Source organism: Puntigrus tetrazona, chromosome 15 (genome assembly GCF_018831695.1).
Source record: "Puntigrus tetrazona isolate hp1 chromosome 15, ASM1883169v1, whole genome shotgun sequence".
NCBI lineage: Eukaryota > Metazoa > Chordata > Actinopteri > Cypriniformes > Cyprinidae > Puntigrus > Puntigrus tetrazona.
In genome coordinates this window covers 9,530,620-9,549,307 of record NC_056713.1, presented here as the reverse complement: position 1 = coordinate 9,549,307, position 18,688 = coordinate 9,530,620, and the positions used below count along the sequence as shown (strand labels likewise).

Below are 18,688 nucleotides of genomic sequence, written 5' to 3'. Positions count from 1 at the left end.
TTTATTATTTGAATTAAAAATTCATTTCCTTCTCTCCATCTCGTTCTCATTTGGGTTGCCAGATATTTTAACACACATAAAAAAAACACCTTGTAACGTCAATGAATAATCCCTCTTCTGAGATTCAGCCAATGAGAACACGCCTGTAACAGGTGCAATAAACAGTAAAAAAAGTGTTCAGCCTGTAAAAACTGGCAGGGTTGGTTATTCATTATTCATTGTATGACCATTTGTTTGTTTGTCAAATTTCTTTTTTATTGTTATATAAATTTGGATTGAACATTTACCAATGCAGAACAAACAAGAATACAGTAATTAGAATTATATATATATATATATATCACCAAGTATTGTCTCATAATATCATATAATGTCCTCAATATTCTGTATATGTTATACAATGTCCTTAATTTATACTGACTTGTAACAGGGAATACCGTGCAGTTTTTTGCACGCTAAGTATATGAATTTTACAAATGTTAATTCAGTCACAGTTCAATCGCGCTCAAAACTATGATGTTTCAGAATTAAAATGTCATTAGATTTCGAAATTCAAGAAGAACGTTTCGAAGCCGCGCGTGTCTAAACGGCAACAAAGTCAGATTTCCCATGATTTATCGGTGAACGACAAATAACCTCAAACAGACAACCGTGAATTAGACGGCAAGAACATAAAGGGATGTAAAAACAGAGCTGACCAATAAGGCAGCGCTAGCGCAAAAAACGTAGCTCCTGGAATAAAACACCTCGCGCCCGTTCCGCAGCTGAACGGGCCGGAAGGTGTTCACCATGGCAGTCCCGTCAGAAAACATCAGCTCTGAAAAGGCAGCAAGCTGCGAGACAAAGGCAGAACGGTTTTCTTTTAGTCACATGATGTATGTGCGTTTCTTCTAAAGCCAAACTGTACCCCCAAAAAGTGGGTTCCGGGACAGAACGCCTTTGTTTTTTCAGGGCCCAAGCTCTAGCTGTCAATCTTTCATATTGCATCTTTAAAGTGTCGCCTGTTTGTGCACGCAACAAATCACCTGTTCCCTGCTGAGCGGTATCGTTTTCTCAAATATCGTCCAGACCACAGCTTCGGAGCAGCCTGGCGTGGTGAGGGACCCCTGGTAGCGGAAGTACCTGTCCAGTTCGTCGTGGGGCAGAATGAGCATGTCCAACGACACGCCCGACAGCGTTACATTGGTGCCTAAAAAAAAAAAAGAGATGTTTTACGAGTTGTCACGAAGTTCCCGTTCTTTGTCCTAAGTTTAGCCTGTCCGAATAACAACGCGTTATCAAACAAGTTCCGAGCGCTGCTGTATATCAAACAAAAAGCTATAAATTAAACGTATTTATTAAACCCCGAATGCACATAAAACAGCCTTACCAGGATGTGTAATATTTTTCAGGGAATTTATGATGCCGTCATATTTTTTATTGGCGCTTTGTGACTCCTGTAAGATAAGACGCATGTGATAAAACGCCGTTTTGCTGTCGGCGAGTAACAAACGTTTAGAAAATTTTGGTTTTACCTCATAAAAAAATCCTAGTACGGCCACCCCTGAAGGGTCGTCGACGGCCTGTTCCACGGAGCCGTATTTTTCATTCACGTGCACAATGTGAAGCTGTTAAAGACACAAACGCTTGCTTAGTTGTTTATCACAGATAAGTGCGGGGATAAAACCCGTCTGTCCGCTTTATTTAGTAATGCGGAAAAAATACTTTCTGTGTGGATTTGCGCGACTTCCGCTAACGCTTCCGCGCTAAGTGGTAACCGTTTGCGCTATAAACCAGAGTATTTATGAATGCTTTTATACAATACATTTCAACAAGGCACTTTGCAATATCAAGCGGCACAAACGGACTATATTTGTACAGAAAAATTACGTTATGAATAGCCGCGCATGTCCCTGCGTTAAAAACAAGATGGATGTCTCACAGCCCGTTACCTCCATAGGGTATTTCTCTCCATCTATAGTATGTTCAGATCCAGGTCCAGCGTTCTTGCCCCAGTGAAGGTGAAGCTGCTGAGCTTTGTAATTGGCTCCTAAATTGGCTCCACCAATTGCTGCTCTGTTTGGCAGGTTGACTTGCACTACAGAACATATGGCCAAAATGGGTTATAAAGTGCAATGGATACACAGGATATTCAGCATTTAAATGTAGGTTACAGTTATGGGTGTATTACCCGTGTGTCCATTGTTTGTAATGACAGTATCGATTATAGATTGGTAGTCCGTAAACTGCACTGGGGTTAGGTGACTGTCAAAGACAGTTTTCTTGGTTACGATGTTAATAGGTGACTGTTTTGTATTTCCACAGGTTGCTGCTACCGATGCCCAGTCATCTGGTCCTGTAAAGTTAATATAAATCATGCACTGAAGTTTATATTATTTTTGTCTTTAATGCAAAAAAAAAAAATAGTTGCTTCAACTTGAAATAACTTGTCACCCCTCTTTAGTTTAGTCAACTAAAAAATACTAACTTAAAAATTTAACTAACTAACTTAAAAATTTCAAGTTGATTAAACACATTTTTTTAGGCAGTTGAAACTAGTCTCTTTTTTACAGCGTTTCAAAGAAGCCTCTATTGCTCATTTTTTAAAATCAAAAGCATAGTAAAAACTAAAATACCGTGCGATTTTATTAAAACTGTTTTCTATTTAAAACGGCGTTTATTCCTGGGATTCAAAGCTTCATTTTAGCATCTTCAGTGTCACGTGATCCTTCAGAAATCACTCAAAAACGCTGATTTGCTGCTCAATAAATTGTTTTTTTTTGTTTGTTTGTTTCGAAAGCAAGTGAATGCCACCACAACAAAGGAAAAATACCGTATTTATTTTCCAATAATTGAATATAAAAGAGCGAACAAGGCACACGCTCACCTGCGCACGACTGATTGCCGCAAGATACTTGAGACTGATAGCACCAATCTGAAAGGAAACCAAGATGACTTATGACTTATTGCAAACTCGTTCATACGCGCGTCGTCTATCGATAATGAAATCTAATCGCTTTTAATTGACCACACTTGGCATGCGCACGAAAATAGACAATGTCCAAGGTGTGTTTTCTGCGTTCAGGAGAGAGAAGGTTTTAAAACACACTTACCCGCGCTGGAAGCCAGCCTGCATGAAATGGCAAGTACGGAAAAGCAGAGCAAATTCATCTTTGATATTTGGATGGGAAAAAAAATCCAGCCGAATGATGAATCGAGGAACAGGGGAATGCGTTTTATGATAGGACACTTTGGAGGTGCATTTTATAACAGCGGGATGACCCTCCCTTTCACGTTTTACTGCTCAAATCCTGGTGACCGTCAAATTCATTTCTATTAGAAAGTGTATTCTTGTCACTTGGGAGTAGTTTAGTGTGTCCAATCTACTCTAATCTAGTCCTGGTGACGAACACGCTCTCCGCCCATAACTAACTCTCACTTGTTTTTAAATAACACGTATTATCTATCAGTTATTATCAGTTATCACTAACTCATGGATGAAGTGGTGTCCACCTTTGGAGCAGCAAGTAAACACGACAAAAGTTAGAGTGACCGACAACATAATGAAGTTGCATTGAGTGTATGAATAATAATGAGTGTATTAATAAAGGTTTTAATACGTGTATATGCAACGAAATAACTTTTAAATACTCTGTGAATAAAATGCATGTTACTCTGATTTGAATAGTTACGCCATCTAGTGCTGACTCTGAGACGTGTTTAGGGTCAGAAATATTTCCTGTTTTTGGTTTTGGATTTATGAAATCCATAAAAAAATCTCTCTCTCTCTCTCTCTCTCTCTCTCTCTCTCTCTCTCTCTCTCTCTCTCTCTCTCTCTCTCTCTCTCTCTCTCTCTCTCTCTCTCTCTCTCTCTCTCTCTCTCTCTCTCTCTCTCTCTCTCTCTCTCTCTCTCTCTCTCTCTCTCTCTCTCTCTCTCTCTCTCTCTCTCTCTCTCTCTCTCTCTCTCTCTCTCTCTCTCTCTCTCTCTCTCTCTCTCTCTCTCTCTCTCTCTCTCTCTCTCTCTCTCTCTCTCTCTCTCTCTCTCTCTCTCTCTCTCTCTCTCTCTCTCTCTCTCTCTCTCTCTCTCTCTCTCTCTCTCTCTCTCTCTCTCTCTCTCTCTCTCTCTCTCTCTCTCTCTCTCTCTCTCTCTCTCTCTCTCTCTCTCTCTCTCTCTCTCTCTCTCTCTCTCTCTCTCTCTCTCTCTCTCTCTCTCTCTCTCTCTCTCTCTCTCTCTCTCTCTCTCTCTCTCTCTCTCTCTCTCTCTCTCTCTCTCTCTCTCTCTCTCTCTCTCTCTCTCTCTCTCTCTCTCTCTCTCTCTCTCTCTCTCTCTCTCTCTCTCTCTCTCTCTCTCTCTCTCTCTCTCTCTCTCTCTCTCTCTCTCTCTCTCTCTCTCTCTCTCTCTCTCTCTCTCTCTCTCTCTCTCTCTCTCTCTCTCTCTCTCTCTCTCTCTCTCTCTCTCTCTCTCTCTCTCTCTCTCTCTCTCTCTCTCTCTCTCTCTCTCTCTCTCTCTCTCTCTCTCTCTCTCTCTCTCTCTCTCTCTCTCTCTCTCTCTCTCTCTCTCTCTCTCTCTCTCTCTCTCTCTCTCTCTCTCTCTCTCTCTCTCTCTCTCTCTCTCTCTCTCTCTCTCTCTCTCTCTCTCTCTCTCTCTCTCTCTCTCTCTCTCTCTCTCTCTCTCTCTCTCTCTCTCTCTCTCTCTCTCTCTCTCTCTCTCTCTCTCTCTCTCTCTCTCTCTCTCTCTCTCTCTCTCTCTCTCTCTCTCTCTCTCTCTCTCTCTCTCTCTCTCTCTCTCTCTCTCTCTCTCTCTCTCTCTCTCTCTCTCTCTCTCTCTCTCTCTCTCTCTCTCTCTCTCTCTCTCTCTCTCTCTCTCTCTCTCTCTCTCTCTCTCTCTCTCTCTCTCTCTCTCTCTCTCTCTCTCTCTCTCTCTCTCTCTCTCTCTCTCTCTCTCTCTCTCTCTCTCTCTCTCTCTCTCTCTCTCTCTCTCTCTCTCTCTCTCTCTCTCTCTCTCTCTCTCTCTCTCTCTCTCTCTCTCTCTCTCTCTCTCTCCTCTCTCTCTCTCTCTTTACAATCACAAAGCAAAGTAAAGTAAGTTACTCTTTTAGCCAAGACATGTACCCTAAAAATACAACAAACAGTGGTGTAAAGATTAAGCAAAATAAAGTTAAATAAAGTTTTATAAAGACTGCAACAAAGAAGGCATTCAGCTCGTCTTACAAACTAAAGGCAAAGACGTTAATTGAATTAACCCTGATCTAAACCTGTCTGGATAACACCCATCTTTTCATTCAGTCAGTTAAAAGACGCTATCTATACCATGGTATTTATTTCAGGTCTTAATCTTGTTTTGTACAGAAATAGGAGCAGGAAGCATGTCATCAGCCCCTCTTGCTTGAACAGTGAGAATAAATTTTATAGGACAGAGTTGTAAAACACTATAAAGTTCATGGTGGAGTTGATAACGGATCCATTGGTCTCTGTGGATTGCAAAATGAGTGATTTGTGCGTCTGATAAAAGGGAGGCAAACGACGTCCTCTAGATTTGACCTTTAGATGCAACCTTCAGCTTTCATAAGCTCTGACGCGAGCGTATCACACACGCTTTTTCTCAGCTTTCAGGAACAATCATGTCTCATGTGTTGATTTTTATTACACAACTCTTTGAAATATGAACGTCGCATACAGCAAATGAACTGATTTCATCTTTATCAAATCAAATATCACACTGGGACAAAGCGTTGCATTAAATTTGAATATATTAAAATTCATTAAAATAAAAAAATCGCTAGTATATTCTTTACACTTCAAAGCAAAAGCGCTAAAATTAGAAATTGAGATATGCTCCAATAGCATTTTCCCTCTTATTTTTATGGCACAATATGTCATGGAGAGCCAAATCAAAGGTCATCATCGGCCAGTTTTGGCCCACGGGCTATCATTATTTTTTTTACTATGTTTGCATACCTTTTACGTGTATATTTTACAGACACAATCATAAAATATTATATAATTTAATAGTGTTTTTTTATATTTCAAAAAGCTAATTTTCTAAAAAATAAGCACAATAAAGGTAAACCATATGCATACATTGTTAGTAAGATAGTTAGTACGATATGTGTTTAGTTAATGGGTGGGATTAGAGATATAGAATGCAGAATATGTGCTTTAAGTACTAAAAAGCAGTCAAAATGTTAAAAACAGGCATTTTAATAAGCAACTACTTAATAGTGCTATCTGGTCTCATAGCATAAACATATCTTGTTGCCATTTTTAGCGAGACACGAAATAAGTGCAAATAAGTACATATCACTGCAGTTTCCAAAAGAAATGAACACTAGAGGCAGTAAAACTTTATTCCTTTTCACACAAAGTTACAGTTTCGATTACTAAACTGTCATTTTTTTTTGCACAATTACTTGATGCATGTCATACTATGACTTCAATATTAATATGCTGGGAGATTTGAAAACGTTAGCGTCACACACATCCAGCTTCATAACTGTGGGTTTTCAAAGGCGCTCACGGAGTACAAAGGTGTACTTGAGACTCGAGGAGCTCCGGCTCAAACCCTGTGTGACTAAAGTTTGAGAAAACATGACACGGTTGCATCAACAAATGTGTTTCTATTTATCAGTTTTGCATTTGTTAACACTATCAGGTAGGTTTAGGGTTGATTCAGTGTAGTTCTGACATGATAGAGCTTTAACTTTTAGCAGTAGTCCACGGATATTTCACTTCTGATCCCCAGCAATTGGTCTCTCTCTCTCTCTCTCTCTCTCTCTCTCTCTCTCTCTCTCTCTCTCTCTCTCTCTCTCTCTCTCTCTCTCTCTCTCTCTCTCTCTCTCTCTCTCTCTCTCTCTCTCTCTCTCTGTCTCTCTCTCTCTCTCTCTCTCTCTCTCTCTCTCTCTCTCTCTCTCTCTCTCTCTCTGTCTGTCTCTCTCTCTCTCTCTCTCTCTCTCTCTCTCTCTCTCTCTCTCTCTCTCTCTCTCTCTCTCTCTCTCTCTCTCTCTCTCTCTCTCTCTCTCTCTCTCTCTCTCTCTCTCTCTCTCTCTCTCTCTCTCTCTCTCTCTCTCTCTCTCTCTCTCTCTCTCTCTCTCTCTCTCTCTCTCTCTCTCTCTCTCTCTCTCTCTCTCTCTCTCTCTCTCTCTCTCTCTCTCTCTCTCTCTCTCTCTCTCTCTCTCTCTCTCTCTCTCTCTCTCTCTCTCTCTCTCTCTCTCTCTCTCTCTCTCTCTCTCTCTCTCTCTCTCTCTCTCTCTCTCTCTCTCTCTCTCTCTCTCTCTCTCTCTCTCTCTCTCTCTCTCTCTCTCTCTCTCTCTCTCTCTCTCTCTCTCTCTCTCTCTCTCTCTCTCTCTCTCTCTCTCTCTCTCTCTCTCTCTCTCTCTCTCTCTCTCTCTCTCTCTCTCTCTCTCTGTCTCTCTCTCTTCTGTCTCTCTCTCCTCTCTCTCTCTGGTCTCCTAACTATAAGCTGGCTCCCTAACTATAAGCTGGCTCCTGCTCTCTCTCTCTCTCAGAGCTGAACATAACACATAGCGTGAGACGATCACGACTAAACTACACGAAAAGCAGAATTCTCCTGTGTTTCATGACACGCTTAACTTGGCTTTACTTTAGTGAAAATGCACGATTGCTCTCTAAACTTCACCAGCGCTAACATCTGAACAATAACCCAGCTACATGTCATGTTTTCCTATTTTACAACACTAGGTGCATTATCACCGTACATCACAGAGAAGTGTGCGCACATCCCCCACTTCCTTCTGTGCGTGTCAAACGAGAGTTTGAGGTTTGGGTTGTCTAGACAACGAGTCCATCTCGTGCGCGTAGCGTTCAGGAGAACGAGAGAGCGTCCTCCTGTTTGTCGAACAACCACGTACCCGGCAAAAATGCTGAATTCAAGCATCGGAGGAAAGTGGCGGCAAAGAAAGCGTGTCTGATAATCTCATTTCAGGTCAGGCGTGCGATATATCGAAAGACTGTTTTACTTATCGGCCTCTTAGCGAGCAATTAGCAAGCCACCGCTTCGAACTCCTCTTTTATGACATTTATGTGACTCAATACCACACCCTCATATTGGACTCAAAGTATATGTAACATGCTGATGAAACACGCCATAGCCAGCCCCCCTTCCCCTCAGGAAAGAGCTCTACGAGAACATGCTTCAAATCTTCAACTTATTAATAAGCCATTGATAAGAATAAGCGCATCATCTTCCACCGATGATAGCGTCTCACCGACCAGCGCTGGTTTTTTTACAAAAAAAAAACAATACACCAACTCACGGCGTATCATATTTTTAAAGCCATGCCGTCAGACTATGTGGAAGCCTGATGCAATCCGATCACATGTTTACTGGACTTCCTCTTTACTTCTTTGTGTGATTTTATGTATGCTGAAGACCGAGGGCTTTTCTCTCATTTCTGATCTGACTTTTATCGGTTAAAATGCCCTTAAAAGGAATTGATTCGAGTCCGTCTTCGAGCGAAACTCGCTGTAGTCCAATAGGCGTGCATTTGCGCTTCTTTAAGACAGCGACTGCAGGGCCTCTTCCTGTGGTTTGCACCATGTGGCCTAAAAAGTGTTAAAAGGCGACAACTTCTTTCTCTTTTCGCTGTTGTTTCCGGGATCAGGCGGGCAGAGAACTGGTAAGTCTTTGCTCTTCGGGTTTAATCGAGGTTATATTTCTGGTTTGGTGGAACGTTAAAGACTGCTTGATGAAAGCTTATGCAATTTATCGCGTTTGCTAGAACTAACTAATTTCAATTTTAAACCGAATCAAGCTTTAATAGTCGAGTCCATTGGTTTGCACTGAATACATTTCACATACGTTTTTAAAAGCAGCAGAAGTAGAGTACACTGTTTTACTTGTTTTCAAGCGTGCATTATTTCATTTTTACCTGCAAAAAATAGCTATTCTAAACTTCCTTGCGATGTGCTCGCTACGAAGCTGAACACCCGATCGTAAAAACGCGACCCGACTCGTGTAATTGCATCATTTTGATCTCATTTTCATTTTAGGTTCAAGAAATAGCTGTAAAACGGACATTCGGAGCACATGGAGATAAGAGGAAGCGCGTGAAGAGAAGAGGCGGGAACGTCAGTGCAGTCACTCATAAAGTAGACAGCACTACTAAAGGTCTCTACACGGTGTAGTGTTTCCTACTTTATGGATGAGTGTACTGTTTGCTGCGAAGGACGATCTCGCGGAGAAACCAAGCGATGCTGGATTCCGAATGACTTGTTTATGAATTGTTAATAAATGATGGTGTTTTTCGAGGCTGTGATGCAATGATGTTTTCGAGCGCATTCGCCTTTATGTTCATTTGTATCAAACAGATCTGAATTCGCGAGGCGTCAATAAAAAGCGTATAATGTGTTTGTCGCACTGACACCGCAGGAAGGACTTGCAAAAACAGCTCAAATCACGGTATCAAAAAACATTAAGACACAAAAAACAATATAAAAATTGCCGTCTTTTAAGGCTATAATGCGCCAGCTGCTTTCCGAAAGCTCTTGTGTAAATGATAAATTCATTTCCTCTTGTGTATTCAACTGATGCTAAGCATAGCGCATACGTAGGGGAAAGGTCGAGTGCTTTTTAGACATGATGCGACATGCACGGGAAACAAGACACGTTATATAGTATAAAGCAGCGGGGCTGGAGCTGAATTCATTAAAGTGGGTCGCTCTCCTCTTCCTGATTTCTGGTTGCTCAGTTCCTTTAGTCCCAAGGCAGAGGTTGCAAAAAGTTTGATGGCACAAGACCTCTGTAACCGTGTAGATCTCCCTGGATCGATGTAAAAGAGTCGTTCTTTAACTTACGACCTAAAAACACCCTGCATGCGTGGTTAGACAGAGTCATAATACTTACGTAATAAAAGCCATCACTGTCCATTTCTCCAAAAACGTATATAATGTCTCCCGCACGAAAGGGAAGCTCATCCTAAAGAAGAAAACAACCGAAACACGCTGGCTTAAAACTCAAGGACTGTATAAGGATTTGATTTTTAATTGATTTAAATCAATACATAGCTACGATGTGAAGCTTGTGTTGAGATTCTCATCATTAAAGAAATAAAACAAATAAATTAAGAAGTTTATTAAATAGTATTAATATTATTATATAGATAGACATACTTATTATATTTATTCATATTTAGAAAATGTTATCAAACTATTTGGTCTTACAATTGAATTTCATTGATTATGTATGTAACATTACAAAAGCAATGTGATATATGATTTCATGTTTTAATATAAAGCATTAAGATTTTTATTAATAATATACCATTTAAAATATTTACTTTTTTTAAACATTTTTCTTAGTAAAACATTTTAAAATGTATATATACTTTTGGTAACACTATGGGGAACCAATTCTCACTGTTAACTAGCTGTTTATTAGCATGCATATTATTAACAATACTTATAAATTTATTAATACTTATAAAGCACATAATATACCCATAATCCTACCAATACCTAAATTTATCAACTACTTTACTAACTCTTAAAAAGCAGCAAATTAGTTTGAAAATATATTGTATATATGTTATTTTATTTTTATATATATATATATTTGTTTCTTTTATTTATATATTTTTATTATATATATTTTTAAATGTATTGAGGCAAATTTTTAACTGAGGCAAAAGTCATAGTTTATGATTTGTTATTATGAGAACTGGACATTAAAATAAATTGTGACCATACTTGTATAATATATTATATAATTATTTATAAAATATATATATATATATATATATATATATATATATATATATATATATATATATATATATATTATATATATATTATATATTTTCTGCATTTTATATTTTCTGCATTTTATTTGTATTTATTACATAAATAAATCACCTCAATATCCATGTTTGGAGAACTTTCCCATGGGTCATAATCAAAAATGGCCACCATCCTGTGGACCTTGACGCCTCCGGCACACTAGAAGTTTCACTGGGTGCTGAAGTTAAAAGCCCAAAACAGTCACGACTCAACCTCTAAATCCATGCGAGGGCGCAATTTTTAATAACGTGTTAAATATACAGCTAATTAAATAAAAACAGTAAATGCTTGCCTATGGAAGGCGTCTCCTCTGCTAAAAAACCCTGCTGGAACAGACGAACTTTGAGCTCTCCGTCTTCAACAGGAATCTCCGAAACCATGTTACTCGGCACAAAACCGAAGCGGCCGCCCGTCTCTCCGCTATAGAAGCCGTCAGCATCTTTATCTCCGTACACCTACGAAAGAGCACACCGCAGCACGAGCTAAGTGTAGGATCATTTTCATTTAATTCATTCACTTTCACTTAACAGCTTCATGTACTTCTCATAGAGTTCGTTAAGGTAAAATAATGAACTTTCTTACTTTAATGATCTGTCCTTGTTCAAAAGGCAGCTCCTCTTCCATTGTTTCAGGGTTCGGGGACATGAGCGCGGGGTTGTATGAGAACAGAGCCACGAAGAGGCGCACGTTCGGATCAAACATTTCCCTCTCGGTTTCCCAGTTCTCTATATCTTCTGGTGTAGCAACCCTAAGACCGTCTGGACACAGATAGACATCCAGTCCAATCATCCCAGCCTTCTTCCTCTGTCCGACTGACGTCCCCTCAGCAGGCAGACAGGTGGTTAGCAAACTCCCATATGCTCACTATAGCTTTAGCATTAAGAGCGGTAGCCGGGCTAATCTGCCTCAGACTAATCCTCTTGGAGGAAATGGATCGCTTTTACCCCCAACCGCCCCGAATGGTTATCAAGTTTTTTTTAAAGATAAGCCCATGAAACTCTGCAAAAAGCGAAGGAACAGATTTCAGATCACGGTGCGAAAGGGACCTGGAGCACAGAGGAACCGGAATAGCCCTCTGCCAGAGGATTTGGCCCGGTCCTGCTGCGCACAGTCCTGACGATTAGCTGAGCCATCCGTTCTGAACTGTGCCAAGTAGAGCTAGCTGTTAACCACATTATCGGCACGGAAGTAACCCTGCAAGTCTCTTTCACCTTTTCGGGACAATCCCTCGCAGTCAACAAAAGGTTTGCATGGGTCAGAGGAAACCATAAAACGTTGAGGAGATATTGTATTAAACCAATTCCACGTTAAGAGAGAATTTGACTTAACTAAAGCAGCGTCTATTCTATTCTGGAATTTCCTATGTGTATTTATCATAATCTACACACACCTCTATTTTGACACTTATTGAAGTGTTCACAACACTGGCTAACAATCAATGGTTTCAAAAAAAAAAAAAAAAAAAAAAAAAAAAAAAAAAAAAAAAATATATATATATATATATATATATATATATATATATATATATATATATATATATAACGCTCTTTTTATATTCCTTATTTATTGCATTTATGTGATCACAAAATTGTATTAGCAATTTTATATTTACATATTTTTATAGAAAAAAATAAAACATTAATATTGTAAAACATTATTACAATTTTGGACTGTAATATATTAGAGTGTAATTTATTCCTGTAATTAAAAAGTTCATTATAGTCTTGAGTGTAGTTTAAATAGCTTACTAAATAGCTATAGAAAAGGGATATATAATGTAATGGTTTTATAAAATGACTCACGAAGATCCTATTGCTTGGCTGCTCCATCAGTCTGATATCTATAACCCTTCTTTGCATAGACAAAACATGAGACACATTATCCTAAATGTCCCAATAATTGTGTCATCCCCAAAATCATCCGCTCCATGCAGGAGGGGTGCTAGATATGGTAATGTGGGTGACTCATTCTCCCATATTGCATTTGTTCTTAGAAGACCTCTGATGTGCCATCAACATCACTGCTGATATGTGGCCTCTTGACTCCCATATAAGGACTATTACATCATGAGTGAGGCACCCATATGGCAAGCCACTTTAACTTTTATTCTTCAAACATTTCTTATTTTAAATTACTTGTTAAAGCCGATTTATAAATAATAAAAAACTAATATATTTATACTGATAGTGTAATATATATGGTTGATAGATAAGACACTGATAGTTATCTCTACCCAGGACTGAATTAACATTTTATTTCATAGGCCCCCAAGGTATCAGTGAACCAAGCAGTTGCTTAGGGCCCCGAGGCCACCAGAGGGCCCCCAAAAGTAGCCTGCGTGAAATTGCATTTTTTTTTTTTTTTTTTTTTACATTTGTGATATATTATGTCGGTATTAAAGCGCAATACTAAATAATGAAATAATCTGTACATATTTTATTTTTCCACATCGTTCCGGGTATCTTTTTGTTTTAGCGAAGTTCATGTCTGAACATTAAAACACCAGCAAATAGAAATTTGATATAATTTAACATTTTACTTGGTTCGAGTTTTTGTAAAAGTAACTTTCCCGGGGATAAATAATAAGAATACATTAAGCTTGTTGATAACAGCTTAACATTAGCCTACCTTTTAAGTGTTATTATATTCAAATACCATTATGCCCCAATTAGCTAACTATAGAAAAAAAATCACATAAAACATACCAGTCAGACAATAATATGATGTGATCAACCCTGCAAGAAACAAATCTGGTCCTGGGTGTGTTAGATTAGTGTGAATAAACGAGCTTTGACAATAACCATATTGATAATAAGTCATATTGGCGACGCCGAGGGGCCCCCAAATAAAATTTAGCTTAGGGTCCCATAAAGGCTTGATTATATGACTTTTAAAATAAACATCAAGCGATAATAAACTACACATTTTGTAGCTGAAAAACTAAACATCTATAAAATGTAAATATTCCCCGCTATGCAATAACTGCAACATTCACAGTGAACTGTTTCATTTGTATTAATGTAAATAGTTAACATTTTTATTATTATGATTTAGTTAAATTATTATGGAGCTGATTCTGATTCTGTTTTGAAGAACCTTTAATGCTCTCGTATCACACGACTGTACAATTCTATTTCCCCTTTGATATTATTCTATATATATATATATATATATTCTATTTTCCCCTTTTATCTTTGATAAACTGTGACAGAAACACGGTGCACAGACCGACATGCACGATTTTTTTTTTTAACGTGATCTCGTTACTGAATGATAATTCCCCTAATAAATAAATGAGTGTGCGGTGCATCTGTATGAGATATCTCGGGATTATATATTTTGGTTTGTTTTAAGGAGTAAATGTGACGCCGGCTTGCCGCAGCACCCACGTTTAGCACCCTGACGTAGCCCTCGGGCGCGCGAGGAGGGGCGAGGGTGGCCCGTCGGCACGAGCGCAGACAGCGAGGAACAGCTGCAGAGAGGCTCTCGTTCATTGAATTACGCCGCATAGCTCATACAATATTACTGTTTCTTCCCCAAAAAACGAATTGCATCGTCCAAACCGTAGCCATCCAACATGGTTGACCGCGAGCAGCTGGTTCAAAAAGCCAGGCTGGCTGAGCAGGCAGAGAGATATGATGATATGGCAGCAGCCATGAAATCGGTAAGTCATTCTTTCAATTTACCCTTGGGGTTTTATTTGTTTGATGGTTTAGCTTAAACAACAATCGCTAAACTATTCCATCTATCTATCTATCTATCTATCTATCTATCTATCTATCTATCTATCTATCTATCTATCTATCTATCTATCTATCTATTTACGTAAATCTAGCAAAAATACATAAATGATTTTAAAAAAATGATATAATTTTCGTTTTATGCATACTGTACGCTCCATTTGACGGGAAAACGGTAGGCTAACGTAATTATCGACGATCGTATAGGTTGAGTAAAATATGGCACGCAACGGGAGCCTTTAATACAGTGTCGTGTAATAATTTTTTGGGGTGATGATTTTTGATAAATCAGTGCTTTATTAATGAGAGTGCAGTGGATCGGGTGTAGACTGTCTGGATCTTGGGCGGTGCCTCATGTCTTACCCGAGACCACAATCAAATGAATGAGACAACACATGACACATGCATAAAGATGTTTCAACATCGCTTTCGGCGTTAATGAAATACAAGTAAAAAATAATAATAAAAGGGGGGAAAAAATATTTTTTGCACGTTATTCTTTTTTAAATCGTTGCTTTGTGTGTTGTTCTGCATATTCATGCTCGTAACGCAGTGCATGCCTTTGATTCCACACTGGAAACGGGCGTTTTGTCATTGCTGTTCATCACCCAAGCATAGTGTAGCATTGTCATAAACGCATTATTCATCTTCCATAATCAGCACATATACATTCCATTTTTCTCACGCATCCTCGCAATTTAGTTATGCCTTCCCATATTCATTTCCCACATATGGGAGCTATTAAGATATTTTTCTCCAAACCAACGTTAGAGGCAGCAGCATTCCTTCTAGAATATTCCATCCTTGTCATATTGCAGTAAGGTTCATAATTCAGATTGAACATTCCTCCTTGTTTCGAACCCTAGGATTTATATATTATTAAAGGCGGTGTGTCTTGGACATTGTTAATTCGTAGTGAATGTTATTTCTGTGAATATTTTAACAGTATATGAGCGTGTGAGCGTGCATGGCACCGTAATGAATTCATTCAAGGCCTTGGGGCTTCTCGAGGGAGGGAGAAGGGGAACATCTGCATCTCTAACGCTTCTTCACCGTCAGCATCTTGACTATATTCCCATCCGAGCGAGGGCATTTAGGAGACTAGTCTTACACGGGCTTATGGAGATTGAGGAGGACCCATCCGTTTCTGCTTTGTCAAGGGTTGACATCATGCTTTTTTTCTGGAGAGGTGTCGTCTAGCATCTCTTATTTCTGGAGTGATTGAATGGTTCTTACCCATGGTAATACGTTTCCGACTTAATTAAAAATGACATGCAGATGTGTCTGCCTCAGTACTCTTTAGTCTCAGACTGCCAATAAATCATGAATCATAACTGGGTGCAAAATCTGTTAATTTGCAATCTAGACCCGATGCATTGGCACTCGTTAGTAGTGTTTTACAATAAAGTCTTTATTTAATACCAAAATGTGCAAATCTGCATTGATTAAAAAAATACAAAAAAAACCTGACAAGATCCACCCGATCAATTTAGCTAAAACGGTTGTATTATCTTACCGTCATATTACTTTGGTCTAAATCCCAAATGGCCGTGAAAAGGTAAGGTTCCCGTCCTTGCAGTGGTTGTTGTGTATGTCGGACAGGCAATTTTAGCTTCATGGATCAGTGGGGGGGATTTAAAAGCAGTTTGACTCTAAAGTTACTTCAGTCCTATAGATAAAAGCCCATTTAGCCACGGACCTGATGGGAAAGTGCCCACAGGCTTCCATTATCTTGATGCGTCCGGTCAAAGAGACAAGCAGCAATAGGCCGAGCCTCAAACTTCACACTGGAGTGAGATCATCTAGTTTTTACTTGAAGTTTGTGAAAGGCTTTCTTCCATGTAAATATTTGCATGCGATTGCAACACGGCTACCTAGATAACAAGGTTACCCGTCACCCACCACGACTAGCCTATCTGTTACTATCTGTCGGTGAGAGGCATGCCAATTTACTCTTGCACAGAAACCATGCACCCGGATGTAAATAGCAATACGTTTGTTTAAATAAAACGCTTTCATATCCTCCTGCCTCTGTTTCGTTATGAGTCCTGTCTTCCTGTCTGAGCCACTGTTCCTGTTTCCTACTCTAATCTTTATTGATCTGTCTAAGCTGTCTTTGAATTCAATTCTCTTCGTATTCTGAGGACTTTGAGAGAATAATTTTAGCTTTTGTGGCCGGTATAGCTAAAATCAGACACCTTGATCTGAAGCACGTGGCATTCGAAAAGTGTACAATTGCACATTTGTACACTTACTGAAATACAGATTGTCATTGGCTTTGACGGTTCCATGAAGAACATCCACGGAAGCTTTCCAATACATGTATAAAAAGTTCTTTGTTATTCAAAAACTGTTCTTCACACAAAGACCCTCAGACGTTCTTTGAGGAGCCCAAAATGTGCCGGAATGTGGCATCGCCTCAATTTTCAAGAGAGTAAAGTAACCAATAATATTACGTAATCGCACCATAAAGAGGTTCTGACATTTTGACTAGGAGATCTGTAGTTGACAGCTGAGCGATTCATGACTTTGAAAATATGAAAATAAACTTGTTTTGTGAAAATATGGAATCAAACTCGTTTTTACATACGTAGTATAGCCGTCCTGGTTAGGCAAGAGAAAAGGTCAGCGAGAAGGCCACTGTAACACATGAACTGCTGCACAGCGATCGTGTTAACTTACACTGCAGCTGCCCTGGAGGGTATGTGGGAACATTTCGCCTCCCGCCCCTGCCCCCTATCCTCTCCCTGCCCCCACTCTCGGCTGAAGTGATTTCACCTCTAGTGTATTGTGTAGCGCTAGCGCTCTGTCATCTCACTAGATAGAGTTGGACTACTGTACAAAATGAGACGATTGCCATGGAAACTGCACTTGGAATATAGCTCGAGCTCATGGCTGCACAATGCATTCAGCCAGCTGATGAAGCTCTCTGTGGATATTATCATTATGCAACAGAAAAATTAACTGTTGGGCGTTCGTTAGAATCGCTAAGTTAGTTACGTAACAAGAAAAGCTTGTTATTACCTCTTTCCTCAAACAGCGTTCTATTTCCTTCCTTTGTAGGTAACCGAGTTGAACGAGGCCTTGTCCAACGAAGAGAGGAACCTCTTGTCCGTCGCCTACAAGAACGTCGTAGGCGCTCGGCGCTCATCCTGGAGGGTCATCTCCAGCATCGAGCAGAAGACCTCTGCCGATGGCAACGAGAAGAAGATCGAGATGGTGAGGGCCTACCGCGAGAAGATTGAGAAGGAGCTGGAGGCTGTTTGCCAAGACGTGCTCAATCTGTTGGATAACTTCCTGATCAAGAATTGCAGCGAAACCCAGCACGAGAGCAAGGTCTTCTACCTGAAGATGAAGGGAGACTATTACCGTTACTTGGCTGAGGTGGCCACAGGCGAGAAGCGCTCCACCGTGGTGGAGTCCTCCGAGAAGGCCTACAACGAGGCTCACGAGATCAGCAAAGAGCACATGCAGCCCACTCACCCCATCCGGCTGGGATTGGCCCTCAACTACTCGGTCTTCTACTACGAGATCCAGAACGCTCCGGAGCAGGCCTGTCATCTGGCCAAGACGGCCTTCGACGACGCCATCGCCGAGCTCGACACCCTCAATGAGGACTCCTACAAAGACTCAACCCTCATCATGCAGCTCCTCCGAGACAACTTGACACTGTGGACGAGTGACCAGCAAGATGATGAGGGTGGGGAGGGCAACAATTAAGAGTAGACAAGTTCTTGATCTAGAAACATAAAAATGGCTGGTGGACTTTGGCAGCAGCTTTTGCCATGGTTTCCTCTGCAGCAGCAGTTCTTTATTTTTCCACGAGTTAAAAGAAAAAAATATCAAGGGTGGTTAAGGGGGGGCTGAAGTCCTAGTTTGAATATATACAGAAATATATATAGTTGAATGGGCCTCCCAAAACCACTGAAATGTCAGTCAATCAGCCGGAAACGGTCGTTGTTGGTTGGGAATGGCAGCCTCACACTGGCATATGGACTGATGTATTTCAAAGGGATGCTGCTTATTTATGTTTTGGGGAGTAGAAAAGCGTTTCAAAATGAGGGTATGGTGGCGTTCGAAGGGTAAAAATAGTATTAAATGGTTCCAGTATTAGTCACGAGTTTGAATCGTCCTGTATGCGCTTAATTAACCGAACTGGAAATTTGATTTAAATT

At 39.9% G+C, this 18,688-nt stretch overlaps 3 protein-coding genes and 1 long non-coding RNA gene across 4 annotated transcripts; 2 read left to right on the top strand and 2 right to left on the bottom strand.

Moving 5' to 3' along the window:
• Nucleotides 1–246: 246 nt before the first annotated feature.
• Nucleotides 247–3,351, bottom strand: ca4b (carbonic anhydrase IV b). Its single transcript, XM_043259163.1, has 8 exons — nucleotides 3,093–3,351; nucleotides 2,867–2,914; nucleotides 2,171–2,335; nucleotides 1,932–2,077; nucleotides 1,515–1,607; nucleotides 1,370–1,436; nucleotides 1,026–1,189; nucleotides 247–833 (listed from the first exon to the last, which is right to left on the bottom strand). Exons 1-8 carry the CDS (start codon nucleotides 3,148–3,150, stop codon nucleotides 657–659), a joined length of 918 nt encoding a protein of 305 aa, XP_043115098.1. The 5' UTR covers nucleotides 3,151–3,351; the 3' UTR covers nucleotides 247–656.
• A 4,134-nt stretch (nucleotides 3,352–7,485) lies between these two features.
• LOC122359087 lies at nucleotides 7,486–9,246 on the top strand. The gene is made up of 2 exons (XR_006252683.1): nucleotides 7,486–8,615; nucleotides 8,989–9,246. It is a non-coding gene; the product is annotated as an uncharacterized LOC122359087 (long non-coding RNA).
• Nucleotides 9,247–9,384: 138 nt separating this feature from the next.
• Nucleotides 9,385–12,194, bottom strand: si:ch211-105f12.2 (RIMS-binding protein 2-like). The gene is given in 6 exon segments (XM_043259239.1): nucleotides 9,385–9,757; nucleotides 9,842–9,913; nucleotides 10,849–10,925; nucleotides 10,928–10,951; nucleotides 11,066–11,228; nucleotides 11,356–12,194. Coding segments are annotated over 6 exon segments (609 nt in total). The 5' UTR covers nucleotides 11,563–12,194; the 3' UTR covers nucleotides 9,385–9,691.
• A 1,997-nt stretch (nucleotides 12,195–14,191) lies between these two features.
• ywhag2 (3-monooxygenase/tryptophan 5-monooxygenase activation protein, gamma polypeptide 2) lies at nucleotides 14,192–18,425 on the top strand. The gene is made up of 2 exons (XM_043259238.1): nucleotides 14,192–14,437; nucleotides 17,577–18,425. The coding sequence occupies exons 1-2, from the start codon at nucleotides 14,351–14,353 to the stop codon at nucleotides 18,231–18,233; spliced, it is 744 nt and encodes a 247-aa protein (XP_043115173.1). The 5' UTR covers nucleotides 14,192–14,350; the 3' UTR covers nucleotides 18,234–18,425.
• Nucleotides 18,426–18,688: the final 263 nt, after the last annotated feature.

Excerpts from the sequence above, each read along its gene's own strand:
- ca4b (XM_043259163.1), bottom strand. The coding sequence starts at position 3,150 with ATGAATTTGCTCTGCTTTTCCGTACTTGCCATTTCATGCAGGCTGGCT. Across the intron at positions 2,915-3,092 it reads CAGGCTGGCTTCCAGCGCGG|ATTGGTGCTATCAGTCTCAA; the intron begins GTAAGTGTGTTT and ends GTTTCCTTTCAG. Across the intron at positions 1,190-1,369 it reads GAAAAATATTACACATCCTG|GCACCAATGTAACGCTGTCG; the intron begins GTAAGGCTGTTT and ends TTTTTTTTTTAG.
- ywhag2 (XM_043259238.1), top strand. The coding sequence starts at position 14,351 with ATGGTTGACCGCGAGCAGCTGGTTCAAAAAGCCAGGCTGGCTGAGCAG. Across the intron at positions 14,438-17,576 it reads TGGCAGCAGCCATGAAATCG|GTAACCGAGTTGAACGAGGC; the intron begins GTAAGTCATTCT and ends CTTCCTTTGTAG.